The following is a 20,562-nucleotide window of genomic DNA, read 5'->3' as shown; positions in this document are numbered from 1 at the left end:
GGATGCTGATTTTAGGTCCACACCATCACTGGTATTGTCAGGCTGTATTAGCTAGCTACTTTTGCTCTTACTCAGTACATTTATTAGCTAGCTAGCTATTAGCATTAGCGGCTAACAATTAGTCTCAAGATTTATAGCAACTTTCTAAGAAAAGAAACTAGATGTTTGCTGATGTAAGAAACACAAACTTACAGTGTCATTATAGAACTCTAGTGGATTTATATTAAGACTCAAAGTGAAAACAGCATTGTCATCAACATTGTTGCACGTGCTACATTGACCATGCAGACTGAAGTGTCTGAAGTGAAGTGCCTCCTGGTTGAGGGAACATCAAATGTGCTATTTGAGTGACATGGGGCATGGCTAGGTCTGTGTGGAAAGTAGCACGGAGAGAGATGACTCAAAGTAGCAAAGTAAACTATAAAGAATGCCATTACACATGGCGTATCACATTTAACAAACCAAACATACAAATACCGGTATAGAAGGTAAAGTATAAAAACCCAAACCGGTCCCTGCATCAATACTGGTATATCATAAAATACGGTATACCGCCCGGCCCTACTCTGAGACCTGTGTGTGTAAATTATGTATGTCTATGGTGTATGTACAGTAGTAGCCAAAATAATGACACAAATATACATTTTCAAGGTCTGCTGCCTCAGTGTCTTCAGATATTTTTGTCAGATGTTACTATGGAATACTGAAGCATTTCATAAGTGTCAGGCTTTTATTTACATGAAGTTGATGCAAAGAGTCAATATTTGCAGTGTTGACCCTTCTTTTTCAAGACCTCTGCAATCCACCCTGGCATGCTGTCAATTAACTTCTGGGCCACTTGTCCCGAAGCCACTCCTGCATTGTCTTGGCTGTGTGCTTAGGGTTGTTGTCCTGTTGGAATGTGAACCTTCACCCCAGTCTGAGGTCCTGAGCCCTCTGGAGCAGGTTTTCATCATGGATCTCTTTGTACTTTGCTCTGTTCATCTTTGCCTCAATCCTAACTAGTCTCCTAGGCCCTGCCTCTGAAAAACATCCCCACAGCATGATGCTGCGACCACCATGCTTCACCATAGGGATGGTGTCAGGTTTCCTCCAGATGTAACGCTTGGCATTCATGCCAAAGAGTTCATTAGACCAGATAATCTTGTTTCTCATGGCCTAGGGGTCCTTTAGGTGCCTGTTCATTTTACTAATAAAGCCTAATATCACGTAAGCCGTTGTAGAATTGAATGCTGAAGGAGCTGCGCAGTTGTGCAAGATCAGGAACAGGCCACCTACCTCGCATTGGTCAGCGTGCGAAGCTGGGCACAGTACGCAGTTTGACTAAGCTATTGCCTGGGGTTGTTTGGGATACAAAATTGCTTGTAGATCAATGACTACAGATGTTAGAGACTAGAGATGTTTTCAGAAAGAATTTAATGTAAGCAGCAAAAAAAGTGGACCGGTGCATGACCCGCGGAACGATGCACTTGTATCTTACACATCGGTACCAGATTCAAATGTTTATCAGTGAATCGTTACATCCCTACCGTTTTTATAGGTGTGTTTCATATGCATGTGTTCATTTTTTTTTTTTGTGCACATCCATGTTCCTTCATGTAAGAAGAGTGATCAAAGCTTTGTTGCTCCTCATCTCTGCTCTCCCCAGTCGTCTCCCTGTCACGCTAAACCAGGAGAGAGAACACCGCCTGACATTTGCTCTGCTAATTGATTTACAGAAACTTTCACTGCCATTGATGCACCCCCACACTATTTGATCTTGGCTGGTGAATGTTGTTTCAAAGTCTGGTTTAGACAACTTAGATGAGCCATACCTTTTATAGAGTTGGACCGTTCATTGGAATTAAGTTGAAATGTCAGTCCTGAGTTGAACCCTTTTTTTTGTTTGCTTCATCACTGCAATGCTCTACACTTGTCAGACTCCCCCAACATTGAATCCTCTCAATGTAAAACTGGCAACTGTTCAGCCCGCTCTGTCTGCCTCTCTCTCTCATATGGAATGGCACTGGAGGAGGTTGTTTGAATGTGAACTCCACCCATGCTGTTGTAAAATCTACCTGTACAGTCACCTGGCTGCAGTGGGACAGGTAGGCTCTGCTAAAAGGGCAAGTCATTTGCCATAGCAGGCTCTCATCAACAGTGTTTGAGATGTAGATGAGTCTCTCACCCAACTCATACATCCGTTCTGCTTAACACTGCTCATCTCCCTGACCAATACAATAGTGGCACCAGGTGAGTGGAGTTGCCTGTTACATAAGACCTTGAGGGCTGTAAACGGATTGAGGGTCATATGAAATTAGTCTCTGTGTGGGTGGGGGTGATTTCTAGGACATGGGGATTGCATATTGGATTAGAATAGGGTTACAGTGAAACCAGAATACTGTGGCCTCAAACTCCATGTCCCCTCAGGCTCTTGGCATCCACAACTCTTTCCCACGACTTACTTCCTCTTGTCATCCGGACCCAGCCTCCTCAGATTGGCTTTTCTCCTTCAGCTTCAACCAATTCATGGCCTGTCCCCTTTTACTCTCCTTGTCTTGTTCTCTCTGTCACCCAGCTTCCTAGAAAATTACTTTTCTTTCTCTCTGCTTCAAAGGAAAGGTTGGAGGTGGTTGAGGGGGTTTGCCTATTACTTAAGACTGCTGCCTTTTCCCACTCCTGCCACTGCACTCAGGAAGTCAAATGAAGGGCTTTAGTTAACCCCTCACACTGCAATTCCAGAGTAACAAGAGTAACTACATACCAGTAAGGCAGAATATGTGGATGTTTGTGCGGTGAATAAGGAAAGGAGTTGATGCATGATATGAATGCTATGTCGCTAAGTAGCATCTGTGTTATATCCTGGCCCAGAGTCCCTAGAGCTGCCAAAGAGGAATCTTAAGTCTTGTCAAGAGTAAGGGTTTAAACAGAGTTCTGCAGTGTGTGTACATCGGTGACCGTTTTGTTATCTCGTGAATATCCCACCTTTTGGCTTTATCTAAGCAGAGCGCACAATGTTCAGTCCTTCCGCCTAACCCCCCCCCCTGAAGAGTGAGTCAGAGCTGACAGGCTAGGCTGGAGCTGCTGTCTCCACCTTTCTGGAGCCCAGTGACATTGGAGGTCTACTGGCAAGATGATACCATCTACCTATCTTCCACTTCCTTCCACTTACTGTACATTTTAATTCATTTGTTTACTTGTCAAAGACCACGCACAGTTTTGTTTGCAGTATACACTGAAATGTTTAGTCAATCTCTTACACACTGATTTGCTGCTCATCTGGAAACAGTCAAGCCAATCGGTGCTGTCATGTCAAATCCCAAACGCTACACCTGCCTTCCTTTAGACTGCATCAATAATCCGGTATCTCCCCACTGTTAAACCATAATAAACACGTTTTCCATGACTCAGTGGTTTTTATGTAAGTTTCTTAAAATAGTCTGTCCCCAAGTTTTTGTCCCCAAAAAATGTCTGTCAGAAATGGTATTGGCTGCCTCCAGGTGTCCTTTTGGGGTCATACCAGACTGCAACCACCATGGGGTCAGGGGTCTTTCTCTTCCCCTGAGGTTGTGGAAGGGTGGGGGGTTAGGGAGATGGGTTGGCAACAGCTTGCTACCGACCCCTCGGGTACTAAAAACACAGTGATGTTAACGTGGTTGGAGAGAATGACCTGAACATGAGCTGTGGCGCGTGCCAGAAACCTTAGTGCCTTCATCACCTCCTCAGCTGTGGCTTTCACTTGAACAGCCTGCCTTCAACCCCCCCCCCCCCCCCCCCCGAGTGGGAGAGTGCAACCATGCATTCACACGGGACAGACGTGAGGAGGAACGAGAGCCTGGGCTAAGCAGCTGTCAAGACTAGGTTTAGTTTAGTGTTGCTGCTTACAGTGGCATTCTCAGGCACTCTGCAAAAGGTTGCTTTCTATATATATATTCCCTCCTTCTCCTCCCTCGTTTTTCTATTCACCCACAGTTGGCTATGAGTAACAGGGATTCTGTGTTGTAAAACGTTGGAACATCGGCAGTAATTCATCTTTCACCACCTCTCCTCCCAAAACATTTTTTTCTTCCAGCTGAGCTGTCCACCATCACCTCCCACCTTGCCATGGCAATAACCCTGACCCCCTGGAGCAACAACATCCTGTATATAGGAGTCAAACAAGAATGGCCTTTCTCTTGGTCTCTGTGTGGCTGGCTCACTTTGGTCTGCATGTGTGACCCAGTTTTGTTATGTGTGTGAGTTGGACCACTGCAGGCTCTGGCTTTGTGGTCTTGTTGCCTTCTACAACATACCACCACCATGGCAGTGCTGGCAAAGGTGGTCCAAGGGGCATAGACAGGATCTAATGTTTACAAAGGGCACAATTTGAACTTTCCTTGCAATTTCCTTTCATGTGTTTAGGCTTTTGTCCTCAAGCGATCTGTTTAACTCTACCCCATCCGTCTTTCCCTCTTCTCATTCTCATCTGGCTCTCTTCATCCTCCCTTTTCTCTTTTTCCTTTTTTCTTTCTTCATTACACAACCGACACTAAGGGGCTGTCTGATTTTATTAGGTCATGGATGTAAGTTAACACAGCATGCTGTGTATCTCCAGCTCTTTGTTTTATGTACCTTGGTTTTGATGATGGCTCCTTTCTCTTTCCATTCATGAGAACAACAGGTGGTTCCCTAGGGACTTTGACTGCTTGAAATGACCTGGAAACATTGTGCCTACGTGCAACCTCGCCAAAGAGCTGTAGGTGCTAAATCAAACCTACCTGGCCACTGAGGAGTCATGGGCTTGCGAGTGGTAGTGCCACTACTCTCCTTAAGTAGGCGGTAATAGGCTACACGAGGAGTCGGCAACCTGTCTCATGTGAAATGGCTATTTATCTTACCATTTCTACCGATCTGCATGCCAGTTCTGGTTTTCATATGCGCATTTTCATTAAACGGTTTCATTTAATTTATAATAACGTCTTCATATCTCAATCGTTGTCATGTGGTAAATTACAATTCTATCCAAATCTAAATGAAAATTATACTTTTTGGTTTGTATCTTCTATTGCCAAGTATGTAAAAATGGCCTACATAAAGCCAACAAATAAAAATATTGCAGCCTGCAGGTAGAAAATATCCTATAAATCACATTGGCTACACATGGCCTGTCTGCATCGAACTTGAAACATTGTATCAACTTTTAACTTGGGTCAGGCCTGAAGCTTGCACTAGCGAACTTGCAGCATTGTATAACACATTCTGGGCCTTCACTTTCCCTCACCATTGAGCTCAGGACAGACACAGCTGTAGGCTATTTGCGCTCGGGATAAGAAGCTTGGGCAGAAGCTCACTGGCGCTTATTACCGGCACCTCAAATGTTCTGCTTGAGCGCCTGTTCCTCTTTATAGAATATTAGCTTAAGTATTGTGGAGCTCTTGCACCTAAATACAAACAGTACCAGCACCCAAAATGAGTACTGTTACCTATTTCAGTCCATGTCAAGCACTGATAAGAAGAAATCAGGTAGGCCTATTTTATGATGTTTCCACTGGGTCAGAGCATGACATTTTTCCCTTTCAAGCTGAGTGGTTATCGAAAGGGAGAGAGCTGGGAATATTTTTCAGCTACATTGATGAACTATTGTAATTCTCAATGGATGTAAAAACAGACTTTGTTTGCTTGCTGTTCGAGGTGAAGGAAAAATTACTTTGAGACGTCCCCAAATGGGCACATTTATATGCCTACATTTCTGCACAGGCCAGGTAGGCTATAGGCCTACTTCTATGTGTGCGGGTCTTTACTCAGTATTAACAGGAACAAAGTAACAAACATTGTAGATGAGAAAATATAGGAATTCATACTAAATGTACTACTGGTGATATATGTAATGATGAATTGATATACACTAAGAATCCAACGCAAATAATTCACTCAATGCAGTTATGAAACGGAATGTGCTCAAATTGTTGGGAGAGGGTGCATATTCTACAGAGAGAAGTACAATTTGCATCTGGGCACATGGTCATTTTGACTTCTGCAATGGCCATGCAGCATTTACAGTGATATGGCCTCAGCAGAAGTCAGGGCATTCATACTTCTTGCGCATCGCAGTGCAGAGTTGTTGTCAAGGAAGTGCGCTTGTGTTTTATACAGGATGTACTGCCCCCACCTACCATCAACAAATCAAAAATGCTGAGCTATACAGAGCCCTCCGCGTTGTTACATTTGGGAGGCGCTTGGTGATGCATAGGTTTGTTTTGGACTCTGCATGCCTCTGGAGGCTCCGCAATTGCATTACAACCTCCATATGGCGCCTCCAACTTCATTTTCAGATCAAGCATAAATGGGCTTTTAGTCTAGGGCGCCCAATGGATGAGGTGTGCATGCATACAGTACCAGACAAAAGTTTGGACACCTTCTCATTCCAGGGATTGTCTTTATTTTTACTATTTTCTACATTGTAGAATAATAGTGAAGGCATCAAAACTATGAAATAACACACATGGAATCATGTAGTAACCAATAAAGTACTAAACTAATCAAAATATTTGATAGATTCTTCAAAGCAGCCACTCTTTGCCTTGATGACAGCTTTGCACACTCTTGGAATTCTCTCAACCAGCTTTGATAGCAACGATCCTGTCAAAGACATGCTGTTAGGCTACTTGATGATCAACTTGTCGAATGAAGACCTATTCTTACAAGTGCTCTGCTCTCATTGTATTCAAAAGTAGGTTACTCTACTCCATGACCCTTTTGTGTATTGGGAACGTCGTTCGCTATTAGCTAGTTTTGTTTAGGGGGACTTTGACTGACTTCATAAATTAGTCCACAGGGCGCTTGGGAAAACTTGTCATTGTATTTCTTCTTTTGATCTACCCTCATCTCGCTCCCTCCTTTCTCTCCTACCAATTCATCCGTCAATCTCCCACCGATTTTATCTGCACTGAACGAAAATATAAATGCAACATGTAAAGTGTTTGTTTCCTGAGCTGAAATAAAAGATCCCAGATATGTTTCCGTATACACAAGTTATTTCTCAAAAAATGTGTGCACATATTTGTTTACATCCCTGTTAGTGAGCATTTCCCCCATGCCAAGACGATTCATCCACCTGACAGGTGTGGCATATCAAGAAGCTGATTAAATGCATGATCATTACACAGGTGCACTTTGTGCTGGGGACAAAAGGCCACTAAAATGTGCAGTTGTCACACAACACAATGCCACAGATGTCTCAAGTTGAGCGTGCAATTGACATGCTGACTGCAGGAATGTCCACCAGAGCTGTTGCTAGAGGATTTAATGTTAATTTCTCTACCAATTAGCAACCTCCAATGTTTTAGAGCAGCGTTTCCCAAACTAGTGCTACACGGCTGTTTCAAGTAAGGGTATTCCACAGGCCACATCAACAGCCTGGTCAACTCCGTGAAGGAGATGTCGCACTGCATGAGGCAAATGGTGGTCACACCAAATACTGACTGGTTGTCTGATCCACACCCCTACCTTCTAAGGCAGGGGTGTCAAAGTCAAATGGACGGAGGGCCAAATAAAAAAATCAGCTACAAGACGAGGGCCGGATTGTTCGAATGTTCATTGAAAAATTTTTAAATGACGCATATAGTCTAGTGAACCTAATTGAACCTACTGAAAACCTAACAAATATATTACAATATGATCAGATAAATAAAGCAATATTTTCTTATGGCTCTGTCAGTAATCTTTAATTTTCAACAGACACAAAAGACAAATTTCCTTTATATAAATATCCCCATAACATGAACATTAAATGAAAGAAACCGGTATTCAAGGCACCATCAGTAGACTATATTTTCTATTTTAGCAAAAGTGGGCTAAATTTACTTCAAAGAAAAAACAATAATAGCAATTTTCTATCATCCACTCAACTGAAATATTTTTAAAATATAATTGGATTGAAATACAAAAAAATAAAGTGCAAAAATCTATTAATCAAAAACAACACTTTGTTTAAGGAGAAGTAACATGCAGTGAAAACAAATATTAAATTTTAACTTTTAAACTTGAACTGAGTAAAAACTCTAAATATGTGATTGCACAGTAATGTTCACTTGTTTGAGGTTGAGGGTGATACTTGGTGGTGTCCCATCTTTTCCACAAGTTCATCAATGTTCGGGGTAAGGCTCTGAGCTGAAGAAATCCTCAGAATTGAGTGGAGGTGTTCAGCAGTAAGTCGACTTCTGTGTGATGTTTTGTTCAGGTTCATCAAAGAAAACAGTTGTTCACACAGGTATGTGCTGCCAAACATAGACAACGTTTGAGCAGCCTGGATGCGCAGCTGGGGCATTGTGCCGGGGAGGAAACGGGCGAACTCCGCAGCACCCACTGCCGCATATTTTGCCCTCAGTGCATCATTGCATTGGAGGTCAATCAACTCCATTTGGAGGTTTGGTGGTGAGCTTTCCACGTCAACAGCAAATGGGTTACCGAGCAGTTCCAACCTGCTTTTTTGTGCTTCAAAGTCAGCAAATCGGCGTCGAAAGTCAGCGGCAAGCATACCTATTTTATCAGCCAACTGTGTGCTCGGGAACGCACTGGTAGAGAGCTTCTCTTTCATGGTCTGGCAGCTGGGAAAGTGGCTCAAATTTTCTTTCCGCATCTGCGTCTCCCACAGAGTCAGTTTGGTTTTAAATGCCTTCACTGTACTGTACATATCAGAGATGACACGATCCCGACCCTGCAGCTGCAAGTTTATTGCATTCAGATGACTCGTAATGTCACACAGAAAAGCCATTTCACACAGAAACATTTCGTCTCGGAGTTGTGTTGTGTCTTTCCCTTTGCTGTCCAAGAACAGACAAATCTCCTCACGAAGCTCGAAACATCTTTGAAGCACCTTTCCCTGGCTTAGCCATCGCACCTCTGTGTGATAAGGCAAATCACCATGCTCCGTTTCTAACTCCGTCAGAAATGCCTTGAACTGGCGGTGATTCAAACCTTTGGCTCTGATAAAGTTAACTGTGCGCGTGATGATGCTCATTACATGCTCCATTTTCAAGGCTTTACCGCACAACGCTTCCTGGTGTATGATACAATGATAAGCTGTCAGCTCACCTGTCGCGTTTTCCTCTTGCATCTTTTCCCGTATCTTCGCCACCAGTCCGCTCCTGTGTCCACACATCGCAGGTGCTCCGTCGGTTGTCAAACCCACGAGTTTTTCCCAAGGCAGCTCCATCTCATTTACACATCTTGACACCTCTTCATACAAATCATGCCCCGTAGTTGTGCCATGCATAGGACGTAAAGCCAAAAACTCCTCTGTCACGCTTAGGTTGGAGTCCACTCCGCGGATGAAAATTGACAACTGGGCAATGTCAGAAATGTCGGTGCTCTCATCCACAGCCAAGGAATATGCAATAAAATCTTTTCCCTTTTTCACAAGCTGCTCTTTTAGATTGATGGACAACTGGTCTACTCTCTCGGCAATGGTGTTTCTGCTCAGACTCACATTTAAAAAGAGTTGCCTTTTTTCTGGGCAAACTTCGTCACAAACTTTAATCATGCAGTTTTTGATGAAATCCCCCTCCGTAAATGGCCGGGCTGATTTAGCGATCTCTTCTGCCAAAATAAAACTGGCCTTGACAGTTGCGTCCGCGTGTGTGTCCGCGTGTTTCGTTTCATAATGTCGTCTCAGATTATACTCTTTCAGTACCGCCACACTTTCTCCACACAGAAGACACACAGGTTTTCCAGCTACCTTCGTGAACATATACTCCGACTCCCACCTTGTTTGAAACCCCCGGTTCTCAGTATCCACCTTCCGTTTTGCCATTTTTGATGGGTATCTGAAAGTTAATTTTACTGTGATGCTGACGACTGCTGTGCCAATAAATATTGAAATGAAGCAGCCTACTGCTCGGTGCGTCACCTTTGCATTGTGGGAAATGTAGTATTGGTGCGTGTAAAAGATCTGCGGGCTGCCGGCTTGCTGCGGGCCGGTTCTAATAATAAATCAAGATCATCCCAGGGGCCGTAAAAAACCTTCTTGCGGGCCGGATGTGGCCCGCGGGCCTTGACTCTGACATATGTGTTCTAAGGGATCTTTGACTAACCGATGCATATGTATTCCCAGACATGTCAAATCTATAGATTAGGGCCTAATGACTTTTCCAATTGACTGATTTCCTTATGAACCGTAACGTTGTAAGATCTTTGAAGTTGCTGCATGTTGTGTATTATTTTTGTTCAGTATAGTTTGAAGCATGGCGGGTGGCGATGAAGTTTTGACAGCCACCTAGGAAGAAGATGATAGCGCTCCATTCAAAACTTTACAGCTGAAGTTTGTGCATTGTAAGGCTGGGGTTTTATCAGAATGTTTTATAGGGATAAAGCTAGAAATAGGTAGCTGCTCTTCAAGTGTTTTATGTACTCCCTAGCCTCTTGTCCCTATGGTGGCGCTATAGTGAGTTTCTTGTGTATAGAGACAGTGCTGGCTAGGTGGCCTCCCCTGTTCCATGAGGGCCATAACAGAGACTCTTGCCCAGCAGTGTTCACATCTAAACCCCCCACTACTGCACTGTAGAACTGATCAAAATAGTTTTCCCATTTTTGGATATGCCTTTTGCAGGTCTCATGCAATTCGCCTGTCTCTCTTCCCCCCCCCTCCTCCTCCTAGCACTGAGGAGGTCCAAGGGTCTGTTTACATGTCTGTCAAAACTCTGTCCTCTGGAGAAGGAATTTGTCAGGGCTCTTGTTTGTACAGTAGGCCTTTTTGTGTTGTCTGTCTATATAAAGTAGTTTATATTCTGTAAAATTACATCAAAAGAACAAGCCCTTTTTAAATTCTGCTTTCTTAATCAACCTGCCTGAAGCAATTTCTCAATATAATTTGGAATTCCTGTGTTGTTCTTTCAGGCCGACAGTAGGATACGCTGATACCCTCTCAGCCATAGCTAATAAATGTGAAGAGCCTTTAATGAGCTCTTGTGACTGTCTCATTCAGTGGTGTGAAGAGTATTTTGGAATTTAAGTTTGACTTTTGTTTTACTGGCAATTACCAAAGCCCTGTGAATGGAAAGAATGACCTACCTTTTATTTTTGTCCCGCGCACTAGTTCAATGGGACATTAATATTGTTTTACATGTCATTTTCTCTCTGCTGTTATCCAGTTTTATTTTTCACGAGCCTACATTCTGCACATTTGAGTGAGCCAGTGTGTGTGTGTCTGGAGAGTTGGACATGCCCTGTGAACAGCATTAGTTTTGACCCTCTTGCTCATGAAGGAACTAATTGAATTTGATAAAGCTGTTCTGTCTTCAGAGGTTTGGACAGCATATTTCACTAACATTTTGAACATCTCATGACCCAATTATGCCTTCAAAATGCCCCATCCTCATGCACCTTATGCCTAATTTGTTTAATGTTTTGTGCTTAATCTGTGAACTACAGGTTAGAATGTAGTCCATTTACCGACGTTATCCTCCTTCAGTATAATCCACCCAACTCAGACCTGCTCTAGTTGTACTTAAAGGAAATGTTCACCCATGTTGAATGTTATATTGTTTTTGTGCGTCTGTGTGATCTATCGATTCCATGGGTCATTTCATGGTTTAATGTGTATCTGAGTTATTGGCGTTCAAGCAGGCAGGAAAGCCGGCCAGTATGACGTAGCACTGTGATAAAGTCGCTGTCACTACACAAAGTTTAATAGGAATATGACTTAGATGGCAAAACGTCTGTCATACATCTCAGATTTCAATGCAGGCAGGATGTCATAACTTGGAAGGGTGTCTTCTCTCGAATGAGCCATTGATCATATTTTTGCGATATTCCTAACCTCGTTAAATTAAATTACACATTTCTCAGAGGGGCAAGCACATTTTTCATATTTGTCTGCCTCGTTGGTCCTGGGTGCATTGCAGTTGCCAGAGATATTATAGAAAGGAGATAGGAATCCAATGAATGAAGAAACGTACAACTCCCCACCCAGCAGACTGTCGACCAATCAGGTTCACGTTGTCATTCTGCGTCACACGGTTGCTAAGCCATCGTCACGCAATCCCTTCTCAAAGTCAGTGTAAATGTCGAGAAACGTGCCTGTTTTTCTAGAAAGTGGGTAATATCAGGATTCCAAAGCTATACGATAATCCAGATAGCAAGTACATTTTCTCACACCTTGGAAAAGAGTTGCAATGTTGTACTCCTTGTTTACGCTCAAAATGTGCTGTGCAGCCCTTTTTTTGTGTGACTAGCATGGGCAACGTTTCCCATCTCAAGCATATCTGCTGTTGCGAATGTCAGACTCCACTCTGAGGCAAATCGATCTGCAGGTTGAACATGGTGAGATTGTAGACTCCTAAATTGATAGTGCAGTTTGTTTTGGTGATTTTTATCTATCTACTTTATATTCTGATATTGCCTTATGTATTATTGCGTGTTGCTTCGTTTGCTTGCTAGCACATAGAGAGCATTGCATTGCTTTTTGTAGTCGCAAGAGATGTCACATCAATTTTCCATGTTGCTACCAACTTTATTATAATGCCAAAATGAAACATTTGTTCACAGAAGTGATCACATAAGTGTTATTTAACAATGTAAATTAAAAGAAATGTGTGTTTTGGGGTGTATTTTTCCTTTAATGGTCTCCCTCCATTTTGTTTGTTTTTCTCCACAGTTGGCGATAAAGTTCCTGCAGATATTCGACTCACCTCCATCAAATCCACAACCCTGAGGGTGGACCAGTCCATTCTGACAGGTGAGATCTAGGCTTTGGCCTTGTTTCTTATGTCTATGTATTTCTCATGTTATGCATGATACACTACATGACAGTATGTGAACACCTGTTTGTCGAACATCTCATTCCAGAATGATGGGCATTAATATGGAGTTGGTCCCACTTTACTGCTATAACAGCCTAAACTCTACTGGGAATGCATTTCACCAGATGCTGTAACATTGCTGCAGTTACTTGCTTACATTCAGCTGCAAGAGTGTTAGTGAGGTCTGGCACTGATTGGGCGTTTAGGCCTGGCTCGCAGTTGGCGTTCCAATTCATCCCAAAGGGATCCCAATCAAGTTCTTCCATACTGATTTCAACAAACCATTTCTTTATGGACCTCGCTTTGTGCACAAGGGGCATTGGCATTCTGAAACCGGAAAGGCCTTCCCCAAACTGTTGCCACAAAGATGGAAACACACAGAATTGTCTAGAATGTCATTGTATGCTGTAGTGCTAAGATATCCCTTCACCGGAAGTAAGTGGCCTAGCCCAAACCATGAAAAACAGCCCCAGACCATTATTCTTCCTCCACCAATCTTTACAGTTGGCACTATGCATGCCACTTCGCGGCTGAGCCGTTGTTGCTCCTAGACGTTTCCACTTCACAATAACAGGACTTTTTGACGGTACCACGTTGAATGTCACAACTCTTCAGTAAGGCCATTCTCCTGACAATGTTTGTCTATGGAGATTGCTCTGTGCTCAATTTTATACACCTGTCAACAATGGTGTGGCTGAAATACCCGAATCCACTAATTGGAAGGGGTGTCCTCTAGAGGTCGATTTAATTAGGGCCGATTTTAAAGTTTTCATAACAATCGGAAATCGGTATGTTTTGACGCCGATTAGGATTTTTTTTAAATATTTTTTTTACAACTTTATTTAACGAGGCAAGTCAGTTAAGAACACAATCTTATTTGTAATGGGGCAGAATTACATATTTTTACCTTGTCAGCTCAGAGATTCAATCTTGCAACCTTACGGTTAACTAGTCCAACGCTCTAACCACCTGCCTCACGAGGAGCCTGCCTGTTACCCGAATGCAGTAGAAGCCAAGGTAAGTTGCTAGCTAGCATTAAACTTATCTTATAAAAAACAATCAATCATAATCACTAGTTATAACTACACATGGTTCAGGATATTACTAGTTTATTATTATTTATTATTATTATTATTCAGGATATTACTAGTTTATCTAGCGTGTCCTGCGTTGCATATAATCGATGCGGTGCGCATTCGCGAAAAAGGACTGTCGTTGCTCCAACGTGTACCTAACCATAAACATCAATGCCTTTCTTAAAATCAATACACAGAAGTATATATTTTTAAACCTGCATATTTAGCTAAAAGAAATCCAGGTTAGCAGGCAATATTAACCAGGTGAAATTGTAATTTCTCTTGCGTTCATTGCACACAGAATCAGGGTATATGCAACAGTTTGGGCCGCCTGGCTCATTGCGAACAAATTTGCCAGAATGTTACGTAATTATGACAAAACATTGAAGGTTGTGCAATGTAACAGCAATATTTAGACTTAGGGAAGCCATCAGTTAGATAAAATACGGTTCCGTATTTCACTGAAAGAATAAATGTTTTGTTTTCGGTATGATTCGACCATATTAATGACCTACCGCTCGTATTTGTGTGTTATGTTATTATTAAGTCTATGATTTGATAGAGCAGTCTGACTGAGCGATGGTAGGCACCAGCAGGCTCGTAAGCATTCATTCAAACAGCACTTTTGTGCGTTTCGCCAGCAGCTCTTCGCAATGCTTCAAGCATTGCGCTGTTTATGACTTCAAGCCTATCAACTCCCGAGATTAGGCTGGTGTAAACAATGTGAAATGGCTAGCTAGTTAGCGGGGTGTGCGCTAATAGCGTTTCAAACGTCACTCGCTCTGAGACTTGGAGTAGTTGTTCCCCTTGCTCTGCATGGGTAACGCTGCTTCGAGGGTGACTGTTGTCGACGTGTTCCTGGTTCGAGCCCAGGTAGCGGCGAGGAGAGGGACGGAAGCTATACTGTTACACTGGCAATACTAAAGTGCCTATAAAACATCCAATAGTCAAAGGTATATGAAATGCAAATGGTATAGAGAGAAATAGTCCTATAATTCCTATAATAACTACAACCTAAAACTTCTTACCTGGGAATATTGAAGACTCATGTTAAAAGGAACCACCAGCTTTCATATGTTCTCATGTTCTGAGCAAGGAACTTAAACGTAAGCTTTCTTAAATGGCACATATTGCACCAAATTGAACGTTTCATTATTTATTTGAGGCTAAATTGATTTAATTGATGTATTATATTAAGTTAAAATAAGGGTTCATTCAGTATGGTTGTAATTGTCATTATTACTAATAAATAAATAAATATCGGCCGATTTAATCGGTAGCGGCTTTTTTTTTGGTCCTCCAATGATCGGTATCGGCGTTGAAAAATCATAATCGGTCGACCTAGTGTCCACATACTTTTGTATATAAAGTGTAGTTTTAAATGTTACTTGTTGTTACTCCTGCGTCCATAAAAGCACCGCAAGGACACAATGTTACAGGGATTTAGAATTTCAATCTTATTAAGCTTTGCTTTATCTTTGTGTATAACTTGTATGTAGTCGCCAGTGTTTGAGTTGGGTTATATGGGCTGATGAATGGGTTGTCACCACTTGAGAATGACCCTGAAACGGTCAGTGTGAGAACAAGAATTTCTGAATGACTCCGTGAACCTTTTATTCAAGATGAAGTCAGCGGTTCTTAATCAACACAGTATGGAGAGGGAGAACAACGATAGACTGAAAGAGGGAGGCAAAGACTGACAGGGAGAGAGCGATATGGATGAGAGCGAAGAGCGTTACGAGATGAAGCTAGTCCTGAAACCCCTGTCTTGCTCCACTGCCTTAATTGGTAGAGTTTGGTATTTCAGCTGCTTTTCCCTCCTGCCATTCATGGCTCTAATCTGTCAAAAACAGTCTCTCAGCCTATCAGAACAGTGCAGAGCTTGCTCAGCTGATTACCCACTAGGCCTTGCATCCCCCTGCAGTGCAGACTCATGAGTGTGAAAGTCCCCTTGGATGCCGCATTTTGTAATTGGCAGCCCTGCTCAGTCAGCTGTGAAGTCAATCCACACCCATCTTCCCCAAAATGTCAACCCATCACCACTTTGCTCCGTGTAAGGGCTGCGTTGTTTGATCGTCCTCATCCGTCTCTTTCTCTCCTCCGGCAGGGGAGTCTGTCTCTGTGATCAAGCACACTGACCCGGTGCCTGACCCCCGGGCTGTCAACCAGGACAAGAAGAACATGCTCTTCTGTGTGAGTAACTAGAAAACCATTAAAGACCTCTCTCCCCTTCCCCTTGCATCTTCTATTGTCTCTTCAGTACATGATCCTCTTCCCTGTTTAGCCAACCCAATAATTATAATCTCCTTTTCTCCACTTATCATCTCCGTTACATGTTCCTCTCTGGGATTTTAATGTCAGACCTCTTATCCTTAACCTCTCGTCTTCTTCTCCAGTTTTTTTACTGTTCCTCCACCACTTGTTCTGTTGCCCATTGTGTTTCAGGTTTCCCCAGTGTTTCCTCAGCAGTGTACACCTGTTGTCTCACCACCTCTCCTCTCTCCTCCACAGGGCACCAACATAGCAGCGGGTAAGGCAGTGGGTGTTGTGATGGCCACAGGCGTCAACACGGAGATTGGCAAGATCCGTGATGAGATGGCGTCCACGGAGCAGGAGCGTACGCCTCTGCAGCAGAAGCTGGATGAGTTCGGGGAGCAGCTGTCCAAGGTCATCTCCCTGATCTGCATTGCTGTGTGGCTCATCAACATTGGCCACTTCAGTGACCCCGTCCACGGAGGCTCCTGGATCCGTGGCGCTGTGTACTACTTCAAGATTGCTGTGGCCCTGGCCGTGGCCGCCATCCCAGAGGGTGAGTCACTAGGAGAGTGGGAGTGAGGGGAAGCAGTCTATAATATATTGAAAGCAATACATTGGGCTCCAGCATAGTGAGTATGTCTAACCCCCTCTCCATCTCTTTTTACTAGGTCTGCCCGCTGTCATCACCACCTGTCTGGCTCTAGGAACCCGCCGCATGGCCAAGAAGAACGCCATCGTCCGCAGCCTGCCCTCTGTGGAGACCCTGGGCTGCACCTCCGTCATCTGCTCTGATAAGACCGGCACCCTCACCACCAACCAGATGTCTGTCTGCAGGGTGAGTCCCCGTCCCCAGAGCACCATGGGGATTTAGTAGGAATGGCTGATGTTTAGTATTATGGTTATGTCCCAACGCTCAGGGTATTGAAACTAACATGACCTTTGTAGTGAAAAATATTCTTACCTAAATCAATGATTCTAGCTTTGTTTGTGTGCTACTGCTTGGAAACACGTTTACCATGGAGGATCCTGGGAAAGTGTCAATCCAGATATGAGACCCAGCCGCGGGGTCCAGCTGAGCCAAACAGAGCCTGTTCCACATTAGCATATTTAACCAGGTGGAGTTTTAGGGCTGTCTGAGCTCAACTTTATTAGCCTCTGCTAGTTTATGTAGCTACATACCTGCCTAAGGAGAAGGCTATATTCTTGCCAACCATGAACAATCCATTCCAGTGAGTACTTTGCTACTGATTTGGCAGCAGAACTCACCTGGCAATAAAGCAGTCTTGACAGCATCTACTGACAGTGTGGATTTATCCACAGGGTATTGTAGAGGTTGAAAGGCAAAGCAGTATAATGAATGATTCATTTATTTGCTATCATGGTTTAAATTAGATTGGGAAGTGATGGATATGAAATTGTTGTTCCCATATTGAATTGCATCATATTAGATTGATTATATGCATCCGCCGAACACTTTATGCCAGGGGTAGGAGATTAGATTCAGCCGCGGGCCGATGTTTGTCAGAGCGGATGGTCGGCAGACAGGAATGTAAATTAGTTTGTGCACTGCAAATGCAGTGAAATGAAAATAACAATTTCATACCTTTATTACATTGAGACACGATCACTTCTCTTCTTTTTCCCCCATTGGAACAGACTTCCAAAACTGAACAAATGTTTAGAGGAGTTCCTGGTGATTTTAGTCTCCCCTCCCCCTCTTCACTGCCCTCAGATTGGTGATGAGTGACACGCGTTCATCCATATTTAAGGGGATGGGCAACAGGTGGTCTACCTGTTACTGACCCCTGAATATGGACCATTATGCATTACCACTCCCAAGTCTCTTTCCCCCATGGTCTCTTCCACTGCATCACTCCTGTATCATTTCTATCTTCCTTTCTTCCTGCCTTCTTCTACTATTCTCACATTTCATTCATTCTCTTCATTATTCTCCCTCATCTCTCTTTCTCTTGTGTTGTTTTTGAGGGCCTCTGCTGAGAGGGTCTCTGCAGGCAAACACAGCACAAGGCACTGCACGCACCACATTACACAATACATCTCCACGCAACACTGCCCAGCATGATCAAAACAGCACAGCATAACATGGCAGCATGGTTCAGTTCTTGCAATAGAGGGGAGAGATTGGAAGCAGCATCGTGTTTAAAGATTTCAAATAAATAGTTTTCCAATGCAAAACTTGCTGGCATATATATATACTTCTGAACTATTCCTGTACCAATCCTGCAATATCAGAATCTGAAATTTGGCTGCTGTGTTAAAAGCGTAGCTCTAAAAGCGTAGCTCTCTAGCCTGCTTGAGTAGAGGAATGTTTTTCTTAATTCATTGTGCTTTTGGTAAAGCATCCCTGACGTCACAGCTCTTTGAAGTCTGTACTGTGCCGCAGGAGGGGAGAAGGGAAAGACGACACCGGTTCATACTTTCATTTGAATATTTCTCTCCATCTTGCCTTGCTTCTCTGCAGAGCCGGCACCAGGAGATTAGTCTCACTCTGTCTGTGTGTCTGTGGAGGCGGCTTGCTTGCCCTCTTATTCACTTTCTCTCACTCACATGCTCCCACTTTTTCTCACGCTCTCCATCTCCCTTTATTTTTCGTTTTTTTAGTTTTTGCGCCTCTAACCCTATCCCTGTCTGTTTCTTCTCTCCGGTCTCCTCTAACCCTATCCCCGTCTGTTTCTTCTCTCCGGTCTCCTCTAACCCTATCCCTGTCTGTTTCTTCTCTCCGGTCTCCTCTAACCCTATCCCTGTCTGCTGCTTCTCTCCGGTCTCCTCTAACCCTATCCCCGTCTGTTTCTTCTCTCCGGTCTCCTCTAACCCTATCCCTGTCTGTTTCTTCTCTCCGGTCTCCTCTAACCCTATCCCTGTCTGTTTCTTCTCTCCGGTCTCCTCTAACCCTATCCCTGTCTGTTTCTTCTCTCCGGTCTCCTCTAACCCTATCCCTGTCTGCTGCTTCTCTCCGGTCTCCTCTAACCCTATCCCTGTCTGCTGCTTCTCTCCGGTCTCCTCTAACCCTATCCCTGTCTGCTGCTTCTCTCCGGTCTCCTCTAACCCTATCCCTGTCTGCTGCTTCTCTCCGGTCTCCTCTAACCCTATCCCTGTCTGCTGCTTCTCTCCGGTCTCCTCTAACCCTATCCCTGTCTGCTGCTTCTCTCCGGTCTCCTCTAACCCTATCCCCGTCTGCTGCTTCTCTCCGGTCTCCTCTAACCCTGTCCCCGTCTGCTGCTTCTCTCCGGTCTCCTCTAACCCTGTCCCCGTCTGCTGCTTCTCTCCGGTCTCCTCTAACCCTATCCCCGTCTGCTGCTTCTCTCCGGTCTCCTCTAACCCTATCCCTGTCTGCTGCTTCTCTCCGGTCTCCTCTAACCCTATCCCCGTCTGTTTCTTCTCTCCGGTCTCCTCTAACCCTATCCCCGTCTGCTGCTTCTCTCTGGTCTCCTCTAACCCTATCCCCGTCTGTTTCTTCTCTCCGGTCTCCTCTAACCCTATCCCTGTCTGTTTCTTCTCTCCGGTCTCCTCTAACCCTATCCCTTTCTGTTTCTTCTCTCCGGTCTCCTCTAACCCTATCCCTGTCTGCTGCTTCTCTCCGGTCTCCTCTAACCCTATCCCTGTCTGTTTCTTCTCTCCGGTCTCCTCTAACCCTATCCCTGTCTGCTGCTTCTCTCCGGTCTCCTCTAACCCTATCCCTGTCTGCTGCTTCTCTCCGGTCTCCTCTAACCCTATCCCTGTCTGCTGCTTCTCTCCGGTCTCCTCTAACCCTATCCCTGTCTGCTGCTTCTCTCCGGTCTCCTCTAACCCTGTCCCCGTCTGCTGCTTCTCTCCGGTCTCCTCTAACCCCGTCCCCGTCTGCTGCTTCTCTCCGGTCTCCTCTAACCCTATCCCCGTCTGCTGCTTCTCTCCGGTCTCCTCTAACCCTATCCCTGTTCATTATGGAGAAATTATATTCTCCCGCTCTTCCGTCACATTGTGTTGGCTCCCATTCATTTACAGACAGATTACATCCACACATTCATCCCAGCATGGATATGCATTAGTACCTTTGTCTAGAATACATCTCCAGGAGATCCACAGCCACCAGTTGTAAAGTGTGCTTAATCCTTAGTGTTTTTGTTCCCAGGTACAGTAGCAATTATTTCATTAATTTGCCTAAGTAAAGCTGGTATGGTTTATCCGTGGTTGAGGTTATACAGTACCAGTCAAAAGGGTTTTTCTTTATATTTTCTACATCGTAGAATAATCGTGAAGACATCAACTATGAAATAACACAAGGAATCATGTAGTAACCAAAAAAGTGTTAAACAAATCAAAATATATGAAGCTGGGTTTCTGTGTAGCACTTTGACATTGGCTTATGTAAAACGGGCTTTATAAATACATTTGATTTTGTTTCACTTTTTTGGTTACTAATTGATTCCATATGTGTTAATTCATAGTTTTGATGTCTTTACTATTCTACAATGTAG

General features: G+C 43.8%; 1 protein-coding gene across 2 annotated transcripts in view; it reads left to right on the top strand.

Annotated features, from left to right (window-relative positions):
* The window catches only part of LOC110523517 (sarcoplasmic/endoplasmic reticulum calcium ATPase 2a), a 46,942-nt gene that overhangs the window by 14,822 nt on the left and 11,558 nt on the right, over positions 1-20,562 (top strand). For both annotated transcript variants that reach the window (XM_036977156.2, XM_036977155.2), the window contains exons 6-9: positions 12,611-12,691; positions 15,939-16,024; positions 16,343-16,640; positions 16,756-16,922. In XM_036977156.2, coding sequence (XP_036833051.2) covers positions 12,611-12,691; positions 15,939-16,024; positions 16,343-16,640; positions 16,756-16,922 — 632 coding nt within the window. The remainder of the gene's footprint in view (positions 1-12,610; positions 12,692-15,938; positions 16,025-16,342; positions 16,641-16,755; positions 16,923-20,562) is intronic.

Source organism: Oncorhynchus mykiss, chromosome 5 (genome assembly GCF_057628025.1).
Source record: "Oncorhynchus mykiss isolate SJ-2025 chromosome 5, ASM5762802v1, whole genome shotgun sequence".
NCBI classification, from domain to species: Eukaryota; Metazoa; Chordata; class Actinopteri; order Salmoniformes; family Salmonidae; genus Oncorhynchus; species Oncorhynchus mykiss.
The sequence above is the reverse complement of the archived record's forward strand: the minus strand, read 5'-3'. Positions and strand labels throughout refer to the sequence as shown.